This window comes from Neoarius graeffei, chromosome 4 (genome assembly GCF_027579695.1).
Source record: "Neoarius graeffei isolate fNeoGra1 chromosome 4, fNeoGra1.pri, whole genome shotgun sequence".
NCBI classification, from domain to species: Eukaryota; Metazoa; Chordata; class Actinopteri; order Siluriformes; family Ariidae; genus Neoarius; species Neoarius graeffei.
Window position 1 is genome coordinate 31,830,060 of NC_083572.1, and position 12,556 is coordinate 31,842,615.

At 41.0% G+C, this 12,556-nt stretch overlaps 1 protein-coding gene across 1 annotated transcript in view; it reads left to right on the plus strand.

Annotated features, from left to right (window-relative positions):
* The first annotated feature begins 1,916 nt into the window (after window positions 1-1,916).
* The window catches only part of mmp24 (matrix metallopeptidase 24), a 330,415-nt gene continuing 319,775 nt past the window's right edge, over window positions 1,917-12,556 (plus strand). Inside the window, exon 1 of the mRNA XM_060919130.1 lies at window positions 1,917-2,042. Within this exon, the coding sequence (XP_060775113.1) occupies window positions 1,917-2,042 (126 nt within the window). The remainder of the gene's footprint in view (window positions 2,043-12,556) is intronic.

The window sequence follows — 12,556 nt, forward strand, 5'->3', positions numbered from 1 at the left end:
TCTCTCTGAAAACATGAGAAATATGGGTCGTTCCAGACATTGTTCAGAAGAACAGCGTGCTTTGATTAAAACGTTGATTGGAGAGGTAAAACGTATACTGTAAAGAAGTGCAGAAAATGATGGGCTGCTCAGCTAAAATGATCTCCAGTGCTTTAAAATGGACAGCAAAGCCAGAGAGACGTGGAAGAAAACAGAAGACTACCATTCGAATGGATTGAAGAATAGCCAGAATGGCAAAGACTCAGCCAATGATCAGCTCCAGGGTGATCAAAGACGGTTTGAAGTTACCTGTGAGTACTGTGACAATTAGAAGATGCCTGTGTGAAGCTAATCTATCGGCAAGAAGCTCCCGCAAAGTTCCACTGTTAAAAAAAAGACGTGCTGAAGAGGATACAATTTGCCAAAGAACACATCGACTGGCCTAAAGAGAAATGGAAAAACATTTTGTGGACTGATGAAAGTAAAATTGTTCTTTTTGGGTCCAAGAGCCGCAGACAGTTTTTCAGACGACCCCCAAACACTGAATTCAAGCCACAGTACACTCTGAAGACAGTGAAGCATGGTGGTGCAAGCATCATGATATGGGGATGTTTCTCTTACTATGATGTTGGGCCCATTTATCGCATACCAGGGATCATGGATCAGTTTGCATATATCAAAATACTTGAGGAGGTCATGTTGCCTTATGCTGAAGAGGAAATGCCCTTGAAATGGGTGTTTCAACAAGACAACGACCCCAAACACACCAGTAAGCGAGCAGCATCAGGGTTCAAGACCAACAAAATGAAAGTTATGGAGTGGCCAGCCCAATCCCCGGACCTTAATCCGATAGAAAACTTGTGGGGTGACATCAAAAATGCTGTTTCTGAGGCAAAACCAAGAAATGCAGAGGAATTGTGGAATGTTGTCAAATCATCCTGGGCTGGAATACCTGTTCACAAGTGCCAGAAGTTCTCAGAAACCGTGGTTATACAACTAAATATTAGTTTAGTGATTCACAGGAATACTAAATCCTTAAGATTTTTTCAGTTTATACAGTAAATATTTGGAGTTTGTAATGAAAAATGCAGACACTGCTATTTTTTTGAACAGCCCAATGTTCATTTTTCTTCATTTTCTGTAAAGTAATTAAAATATTGATACATTTTTCTTCATGTTTTGATGTAGAATATAATGTGCATTGTTCCCAATGCATGGAAATAAAAACTATTATAAGGATTTTGAGCTTTACTCACGTTTTTAAACACACTATTATTTTGAACACAACTGTAAATCAGTTTAAATTTGGCCTATGGACATAGCCTGGCCTATTCTCAGCCATTACAAAATCTGTTGTCTGACCATAATTTAACTGATCTGTATACCACTATGCTACTAGATAACAAAATGCCTGTTTGTTTTATTTCATGTGAGATGTTGATAAATGTGAGCTTCAACAAAATGATAAGAGCACCTCTCTGAGTGTCACGTTTACGTAAAAAAAAAAAAAAAGGTGTGCGAGCACGAGCATGGTCGCGCGCAAAAGTGTCCCGGTTTCAGACTAGGGAAATCTGGTCACCCTAGACTAACTACTTCTCTAATTACGTTTCATTCATAAATTAAATTGTCTACTGTTATTTAACTAGGTCTACATATTACTAATGATTAAAATTATTCACAATTCTCCGTGCCGCCTTCTGTTTTGACAGCGCGAGCACACGCGCCCCGCTCTCCACACACCGAGCAGCACGCGCCTTTTGTGCAAGTCCGCGCCTGCGCAATGATTTCGCCCAGTTTGATGGTCGGGTTAGTTGTTGGAAATAAACAGGACACAAATGCTTGTTATTTATTTATTAATTTATTTAAAACAGCTTAACTAAAAAGAGACTAGACCCCGACTGCTGGAGGATTTCGGGGACATTTGTTGGAGGACAGTCATGGCGGGGTTGGGAGCAAAGAATAAAAGGACAGGGCTCCCGGGTTTATGTTGGAAAACCTGCTACTTTCACGTTGTGTTTTGGGTCGTATCAGTGTGTGGCGAGGAGAAGAGCTTTGTGGTGGAGGTAGGTGACAGAATGAACGGAGTGCGTTGTCCATTTCGAGGCGTCAATGCTCTGTCGAACATTCCCTTCTCTTGGTGCATCCCGTACATAATTTAATTGAAAGAAAAAACAAACAGATAAATAAAAATCAACCACTTGCATGCATAGCCTAAAATGTAGACCAATATAGATGAAATGATCAATTCCCTACAGCCTGTAATGCATATATTTTGACGTGCGTTTTGAGAAGAACAGAACTAAAACCTTGGTTTAAACACATGGAACATCATTTAACTAGCCTATCCATTAATGCACAAGTGGACACAGGCTACGCAAGTGGGCTTATGTATTACTTGACTGAACTAATTAATGTTCTCTATAATTTACTATTAACAACAGCAGGATACGCCACCACCAATGACTGCATTTTCTGTATACAAGAGTGACAGGCTAGGTTATTTCACGTACAATTTCGCTTCAGACTCGACGGTCAGCAATCCTGTACGCAATATTTATATCTTTGCTATCGTGGACTGTTAAACCATCGTGCATCACTGCCGTATTCTAGACAAAAATATTTAATTTTACCTATGTCATGCTGAAATAACATAGGCTACAGGGAATAGTGTTTACGTTTTGGCCACCACCATTATATGCTTTCGTAAATTTTGGAAACTGGCACCCGCCAGTGTTTTAGGCTATGTGAAACAAAAGCTATATTCTTTTATCCAAATATAGCATCCTTCGTAATTTATATCGATGCTATGGCTGCCATGGAGCTCAGCTACATTCCAAACCGTGTACAACTGTACTAAATAATGTCGAAATATATGCTTCGCCTCCAAACAGCGACGGTCTGTTTTGACTTATTTGGTGGTTTTACAGAGCATTTTTCATTTTTAATTGCCTTTATTTGGATATAATGAACCAGTGTTTCGGTATTTGCGGGCAAATTATTTTGGTGTGGCATTTCGAAAACAGTGTTTTTGAACAATAGCTTGTTATTGTTGTCGTAGCTATTATTTAGCTTATTCTTCATGGAATATACGACGTCAAATTGTCGTTTTAGTAATTTCCGTTGATTTTTATTTAGTCATTTATTTATTTTTGTTTGTCGTGCATCTTTTCCTGTTCATATATGGTGTTCGGGAAAATAATTAAAATTATTAATTACATTAACATTTAGAATTAAATTCAAAATAAAAATGTAAAGTGATTATGCAAATTAGCCAAATCTGGCATTATTAATTATCTACACAGACACAAAAAAACTGTTTTATCTCTGAAAGTTAATGTACATTTAACATTAGTTGACTGTGTTGTCTCATTTATCATTTATTAATCATTTACTTTCATCTGAAAAGAGAACTTTTGACCACTGAGAGATAGTCCAGTTCTTTGTCTCCTTAGCCCAGGTAGCTCCTTTCTTGAAGACATCTGTGCGTGGTGGCTCTTGATGCACTGACACCAGCCTCAGTCCACTCAGACACAAGCTCTCCCAAGTTCTTGAATTGACTTTTCTTGACAATATTCTCAAGGCTGCAGTCATCCCTGTTGCTTGTGCACCTTTTCCAACTAGCCTTTTCAGCAGTGACCTCCTGTGGCTTACTCTCGTTGTGGAGGATGTCAATGATCGTCTTCTGGACAACTGTCAAGTCAGCAGTCTTCCTCATGATTGTGGTTGCATGTACTGAACTAGACCAAGAAATACATGGTATTATATTGTTTTACTCAAACTTGAAATGAAATCCACTTATATTCTGAGGTTTTTTTTTTTGTGCTGTGGGCAATAATTATCAAAATTAAAATAGAAAAGTACTTGAAACATTTTAGTTTACACGTAAGTCTAGAATATATTACATTTTCATTTTCTTAAATAACTGATGCAAAATGGCACCACGGTGGTGTAGTGGTTAGCGCTGTCGCCTCACAGCAAGAAGGTACGGGTTTGAGCCCCGTGGCCGGCGAGGGCCTTTCTGTGCGGAGTTTGCATGTTCTTCGCGTGGGTTTCCCCCGGGTGCTCCGGTTTCCCCCACAGTCCAAAGACATGCAGGTTAGGTTAACTGGTGACTCTAAATTGGTCGTAGGTGTGAATGGTTGTCTGTGTCTATGTGTCAGCCCTGTGATGACCTGGCGACTTGTCCAGGGTGTACCCCACCTTTCGCCCGTAGTCAGCTGGGATAGGCTCCAGCTTGCCTGCGACCTTGTAGAACAGGATTAAGCGGCTAGAGATGATATGAGAACTGATGCAAAATATTGAACCTTTTCACAATGTTCTAATTGTTTGAGATGCACTAGTATTTAACTGACAAAAGTACAAAAAGATTTTCAATAGTTTTACTGACTAATGTAATTGTAGTTTGTAAATATAAACAAAGTTACAATTTGATGCCTGCAACACAGTCCATTTGGACAGAGGCAAAATAAGACTGAAAAGTTCATACAATATTCAAGTCCACAGTAAGTAGGTTTGTGGGTAGCATGATTGAGTACAAAAGAAGCATGCACCAAAGGCTCAGTCTTTGCAAGGAAGGATGGGTCATGGCTCACTCCTTTTGTGCCAAAATTTGTGAGAGAACTGTTAGTTAATTCAAAAAGAACATTTTTCAATACAAGATTTTAGGTCTTTTAAACTCTACAGTACAAAATAAATGAAAAGATTCAGGGAATTTGGAGACATCTTGGTGCATAAAAGGCAAGGTCAGAAGCCACTCTTGAATGTGCATGACCTTTAAACCTTCAGAAGGCATTGCCTGAGAAACTGTCATGCTAATGTGACAAATATAGCCACATGGGCTTGGGAATACTTTGGAAAACCGTTAATGCTTAATACAGTCTGCTGCTACATCAAGAAATGTAACCTGAAACTGTACTATGCAAGGAGGAAGCCATTCATCAGTTTTATGCAGAAAAGATGGCAATTTTCTGGGCCCAAATTAATCTCAGATGTTCTGAAAGACAATGGAAATGTGCGCTGTGGTCAGATGAGTCCACATTTCAGCTTGTTTTCGGTAAAACCGGACATTGAGTTCAGTGCCAAAGCTGAACACGACCATCCAGTTTATCAAAAAAAGGTGCAAAAGCCAGCATCTGTGATGGTATGGGGGTGCATCAGTGCCCACGGCATGAGTGGTATGTGTGTGAAGGTACCATTGATGCAGAGGCGCATATTGGGATTTTAGAGAAACGTTCATCAAGGCAACGTCTCTTCTCAGGAAGTCCGTGCTTATTTCAGCAGGACAATGCCAGGCCTCATTCTGTATGGGCTATAACAGCGTGGCTTCATAGACACAGAGTGTGTCTGCTTGACTGGCCTGCTGCCAGCCCAGATCTGTCTCCTCTTGTATGGCACATCATGAAGAGGAGAATCAGGCAATGGCGACCACAGACTGTTGAACAGCTGAAGTCTTGTATCAAGCAAGAATGGACAAAAATTCCAGTTGCAACACTGCAACAATTAATATCCTCAGAGCCTATATGATTAGAAAATGTTATTAAAAGGAATGGTGATGTAATACAATGGTAATAATATCTCTGTCCCAACTTTTTGAGTGTGTTGCAGGCATCAAATTCTAACTTCATTTATATTTACAAAATGCAATTAAATTGGTCAGTAAAACTATTGAAAATCTTTTCTTTGTATTTTTGTCAGTTAAATAAAGTTTCCATGAATTCACAAATCTCAGATTTTTCTATTGCATTTTGGAAAATATCCCAACTTTTCTGGAAATGGAGTTAGTACTTCAGAGCTCTCATTAACTTTAAATTTAAAATTTAATTTATCAACTAGTGATAGTTAACGTGCATATCATCAAACACTGGAGTTGATTTAGTGAACCCTGACAAGGACAAATGCATCATATGGTCTGGGTGAGTCAAAATTATGGCCATCAGAGGTAATAGGGCTGTTTATCTACACCCTCTTCGTTAGTGAAAATGGATGGTAAGATATTGACTTGAAATGCCTTGTTGAAAAGGCAACTCGGAAAGGAACTGTGTTCCTGAACTCAAAGCTCCCAGCAGGCACGAAGCATGGATTTGACTGACTGACTGACTGGACAAAAATTCCAATTGCAAAACTGCAACAATTCCTAGTCTAACAGATGAGTTTACAATGCCTCAGACCACTGTTTAATGTGGTCCAGAGAACCACCGCATTTTTGGAAACCTGTAGAATCCCTTTCTCTGACCATGGAATCTATCATTCCAATTGTGTTTCTGCCCAGACTAAAATAACAACTTTGAATAAATAACTGAAAAGTACAGTGGTGCTTGAAAGTTTGTGAACCCTTTAGAATTTTCTACATTTCTGCATAAATATGACCTAAAACAAAATCAGATTTTCACACAAGTCCTAAAAGTAAAGTGAACCCAGTTAAACAAATGATACAAAAATATTATACTTGGTCATTTTCTTTGTTGAGGAAAATGATCCAATATTACATATCTGTGAGTGGCAAAAGTATGTGAACTTCTAGGATTAGTAGTTAATTTGAAGGTGAAATTAGTCCGGTGTTTTCAATCAATGGGATGACAATCAGGTGTGAGTGGGCACCCTGTTTTATTTAAAGAATAGGGCTCAATCAAAGTCTGATCTTCACAACACGTTTGTGGAAGTGCATCATGGCACGAACAAAGGAGATTTCTGAGGACCTCATAAAAAGCCTTGTTGATGTTGGAAAAGGTTACAAAACCATCTCTAAAGAGTTTGGACTCCACCAATCCACAGTCAGACAGATTGTGTACAAATGGAGGAAATTCAAGACCATTGTTACCCTCCCAAGGAGTGGTTGACCAACAAAGATCACTCCAAGAGCAAGGCATGTAATAGTCAGTGAGGTCACAAAGGACCCCAGGGTAACTTCTAAGCAACTGAAGGCCTCTCTCACATTGGCTAATGTTCATGAGTCCACCATCAGGAGAACACTGAACAGCAATGGTGTGCATGTGGCAGGGTTGCAAGGAGAAAGCCACTGCTCTCCAAAAAGAACATTGATGCTCATCTGCAGGTTGCTAAAGATCACGTGGACAAGCCAGAAGGCTTTTGGAAAAATGTTTTGTGGATGGATGAGACCAAAATAGAACTTTTTGGTTTAAATGAGAAGTGTTTTGTTTTTGGAGAAAGGAAAACGCTGCATTCTAGCATAAGAACCTTATCCCATCTGTGAAACATGGTGGTGGTAGTATCATAGTTTGGGCCTGTTTTGCTGCATCTGGGCCAGGATGGCTTGCCATCATTGATGGAACAATGAATTCTGAATTATACCAGCCAGTTCTAAAGGAAAATGTCAGGACATCTGTCCCTAAACTGAATATCAAGAGAAGGTGGGTCATGCAGTAAGACAACGACCCTAAGCACACAAGTTGTTCTACCAAAGAATGGTTAAAGAATAATGATGTTTTGGCATGGCCAAGTCAAAGTCCTGACCTTAATCCAATCGAAATATATTGTGGAAGGACCTGAAGCAAGCAGTTCATGTGAGGAAACCCACCAACATCCCAGAGTTGAAGCTGTTCTGTATGGAGGAATGGGCTAAAATTCCTCCATGCTGGTGTGCAGGACTGACCAACAGTTACCGAAAATGTTTAGTTGCAGTTATTGCTGCACAAGGGGGTCACACCAAATACTGAAAGCAAAGGTTCACATACTTTTGCCACTCACAGATATGTAATATTGGATCATTTTCCTCAATAAATAAATGACCAAGTATAATATTTTTGTCTCATTTGTTTAACTGGGTTCTCTTTATCTACTTTTAGGACTTGTGTGAAAATCTGATAATGTTTTAGGTCATATTTATGCAGAAATATAGAAAATTCTAAAGGGTTCACAAACTTTCAAGCACCACTGTATGTTCATTTATACACTCAATACTTGGTTGGGGCTCCTTTATCACAAATTCCTGCATCAATGTGGTGTGGCATGGAAGTGATCAGCCTGTGGCACTGCTGAGATGTTATTGAAGCCCAGGTTGCTTTGATGGCAGCCTTAAGCCCATTTGTATTTTTGGATCGGGTGTTTCTCATTTTCCTCTTGACAATACCACATAGATTCTCTATCGGGTTCAGGTCAGGTGAGTTGGCTGGCCAGTCAAGCAGAGTAATATCATGTTCAGCAAACCATTTGGTAGTATTTTTAGCACTGTAGGTAGGTGCCAAGTCATGCTGAAAAAGGAAATTGGCATCTCCATCAAGCTTGTCTGCAGATGGATGCATGAAGTGCTCTAAAATCTCCTGGCAGACGGCTGTGTTGACTTTGGACTTGATAAAACAAAGTGGATCAAAACCAGCAGATGACATGGCACCCCAAATCATCACAGACTGGAAACTTCACACTGGACGTCAAACACCTTGGATTCTGTGCCTCTCCACGCTTCCTCCATACTCGAGGACCTTGCTTTCCAAATGAAATTCAAAATTTATTTTCATCTGAAAAGAGGACTTTGGACCATTGAGCAACAGTCCAGTGCTTTCTCTCCTTAGCCCAGGTAAGACGCTTCTGACATTTGTCTGTGGTTCAGGAGTGGCTTAATATTAGCAATGTGATAGTTGTAGCCTCTTTCCTGAAGATATCTGTGCATGGTGATTCTTGATGGACTTGCACCAGCCTCAGGCCCTGTCCACACGGCAACGGATTCAGGTGACTCCGATACAATTGCTTATCGTTTAGGCCTCGCGTCCACACGGCACCGGCGTTTTGGGTGCCCAAAACGCAATCTTTTTGAGAATGGGTTCCAGAGTGGAAAGATCTGGCAACGTTGCCGTTGTGAAGTCGTCTGGATGAGTAGAACGGATTTGTTTACGATGACGTCACAACCACATGACTGTGAGTGCTTCACGCCGGGTAGAAGTGTAACGAATATCACCAGGATATCACCAGGAAAAAGCCTTACAGAGCACTAGTGAGAGTGAAACACGAGCTTGGATATTATTATTATTATTATTATTGGGCGGCACGGTGGTGTAGTGGTTAGCGCTGTCGCCTCACAGCAAGAAGGTCCTGGGTTCGAGCCCCGGGGCCGGCGAGGGCCTTTCTGTGCGGAGTTTGCATGTTCTCCCCGTGTCCACGTGGGTTTCCTCCGGGTGCTCCGGTTTCCCCCACAGTCCAAAGACATGCAGGTTAGGTTAACTGGTGACTCTAAATTGACCGTAGGTGTGAATGTGAGTGTGAATGGTTGTCTGTGTCTATGTGTCAGCCCTGTGATGACCTGGCGACTTGTCCAGGGTGTACCCCGCCTTTCGCCCGTAGTCAGCTGGGATAGGCTCCAGCTTGCCTGCGACCCTGTAGAAGGATAAAGCGGCTAGAGATAATGAGATGAGATTATTATTATTATTATTATTATTATTATGTTCAGTGTTAGTTCACAGTAGTAATGCAAGAAGCAGAATAGTGACAGTAATAGTGAAGCAAAAACATGCAATTGTACAAACACTGCAGCTCTACAGCAAAATATTCACTTATGAAATGGTCTGATTCTTAACACCAGTAGTGCCAATGATCTTCTCATTGCGATGCGATGCGAGTTATCAACAAATCCTATAACTTGGTTCATGAAACGCGCTTACAAAATATTTTCACTGTGAATATTTATTGTGTAATGGTGCAAAGTGAGAGAGAGAGAGACTCTGCCCTTAGGGCAGAGTCAATCCCGCCAGCAAAAATAGGGAAAAAAAGGAGCGATCTCACCTCTTCAGATGTGGGTTTAAGTCTGACAATACATTCCTCAAAAAGGGCGTAGAGGAGCAAATTAATCCATCAACGTGTAGCATTCAATTTATTCTAGACCATTAAAGACGCCGCCTTCCGCGTAGAATCATACGTCATCCTCGCCGCCATATTGGATAGGTCAAAGCGGAGAATAAAGATTCATGCGCTGCCTTTAACTGTACCAACAGGTTTACCGTCCAAACGAGATCACATGGGATTACCTTTCACAGGTGAGAAACAACAAATTAATCCATCAACGTGTAGTATTCAATTTATTCCGGACCATTAAAGACGCCGCCTTCCGCGTAGAATCATGTCATCCACTCCGCCATATTGGATAGGTCAAAGTGGAGAATAAAGATTAGCTGCGTTTAACTGTACCAACAGGTTTGCCGTCCAAACGAGATCACATGGGATTACCTTTCACAGGTGAGACTGGAAAAATACTTTTCATTGTATTTGGTCATTATAATGTAATTTTACGAACAGATTTTCCTGACTTTGTGGCTAATATGAAGTCTCGCGCATAATAGTTTATGCGCATGCGTCCTTACTACTTCTATTGTTCTGGTGTCTCCGAAGGGACCGTCTTACAGCGCCCCTAGAGGTGTGGCATGTGTATTGCATCGTTTTCAGCAAGCGTTGCGTTGCCATATGGACCTGATATTTTACTGATCGTTGCCCATTTGGACGCGATATATTTTTAAATAACATCTCGTTGCCGTTGTCGTGTGGATGTAGCCTCAGGCCCTGTCCACACGGCAACGGATTCAGGTGACTCCGATACAATTGCTTATCGTTTAGGCCTGGCGTCCACACGGCACCGGCGTTTTGGGTGCCCAAAACGCAATCTTTTTGAGAACGGGTTCCAGAGTGGAAAGATCTGGCAATGTTGCCGTTGTGAAGTCGTCTGGATGAGTAGAACGGATTTGTTTACGATGACGTCACAACCACATGACTGTGAGTGCTTCATGCCAGGTAAAAGTGTAACGAACTCGATGCGAGTTGTCAACAAATCCTATAACTTGGTTCATGAAACGCGCTTACAAAATATTTTCAATGTAAATATTTATTGTGTAATGGTGCAAAGTGAGAGAGAGAGAGACTCTGCCCTTAGGGCAGAGTCAATCCCGCCAGCAAAAATAGGGAAAAAAAGAAGCGATCTCACCTCTTCAGATGTTGGTTTTAGTCCTACAATACATTCCTCAAAAAGGGCGTAGAAGAGCAAATTAATCCATCAACGTGTAGCATTCAATTTATTCCGGACCATTAAAGACGCCGCCTTCCGCGTAGAATCATACGTCATCCTCGCCGCCATATTGGATAGGTCAAAGCGGAGAATAAAGATTCATGTGCTGCGTTTAACTGTACCAACAGGTTTACCGTCCAAACGAGATCACATGGGATTACCTTTCACAGGTGAGACTGGAAAAATACTTTTCATTGTATTTGGTCATTATAATGTAATTTTACGAACAGATTTTCCTGACTTTGTGGCTAATATGAAGTCTCGCGCATAATAGTTTATGTGCATGCGTCCTTACTTCTTCTATTGTTCTGGTGTCTCCGAAGGGACCGTCTTACAGCGCCCCTAGAGGTGTGGCATGTGTATTGCATCGTTTTCAGCAAGCATTGCGTTGCCATATGGACCTGATATTTTACTGATCGTTGCCCATTTGGACGCGATATATTTTTAAATAACATCTTGTTGCCGTTGTCGTGTGGATGTAGCCTCAGTCCACTCCTTGTGAAGCTCTCCTAAGTTCTTGAATCAACATTTCTTAATCCTCTCAAGGCTGCAGTCATCCCTCTTGCTTGTGCACCTTTTCCAGCCAGTCTTTTCAGCAGTGACCTCCTGTGGCTTACCTTGCTTGTGGAGGATGTCAATGATCATCTTCTGGACAACTGTCAAGTCAGCAGTCTTCCCCATGATTGTGATTGCATACTGAATTAGACAGAGAGATGCACTGTGTTTTATACTGTTTTACTCAAACTTGAAATTAAATACTCTAATATTTTGAGATACTGGATTTCTGATTTTCATGAGCTATAAGCCATAAACATCAAAATTAAAACAAAAAAGGCTTGAAATATTTCACTTTACATGTAATGAAACTAGAATATACAAAAGTTTACCTTTTTGAATTAAATTATAAAAAAATAAACTTTTTCCACAATGTTCTAATATTTTGAGATGCACTAGTATAACTCTTTAGTCACTCATCTCCTGCAGCATACCCCCACTGCCTGACTCAGGCCGGAGAGCTCCCTGACTCAGGCCAGGGAGCCACCCAGCCTACTGCTCACTTCACCCCACCCCCACCCTCCAATGAGCAAGGAAATGCACTACAGCCATCTGTGCCACCAGACTGTTGATCACCTCAAAGTTGACTGGCTGAAGGGCTATATACTAGGGGTGGGCAAAAATATCGATACGGCGATATATCGCGATACTTTGTCTTCCGATTCAATATCGATACTCAAAATTTGAATATCGATATTTTTTCAAATAATAAATCATGTTTCAGACGGGTTGTAAATCCAGTACGACTTCCGCACCTCCACTCCTCAAGGTGTCGCTGTGCCGCTATCTCACTGCAAGGCACTCTTCGTCTTCTCTTTTTTTCCCGGTGGTTGCAGTGAGGAAGAAAAACAAGCAAGCATGGCTGTTAACGTAAACCTAGAGACGCCGCCGAACTTTAAGACAGATGTTTGGAGGCACTTTGGATTCCAAAGGAAAGGAGAAAAAAAACAGTGAGCTGGACAAAGAGTACGCACTTTGCAAAACTTGTTTCGCTCCAGTTAGATATTCAATTTCTACTGCAGG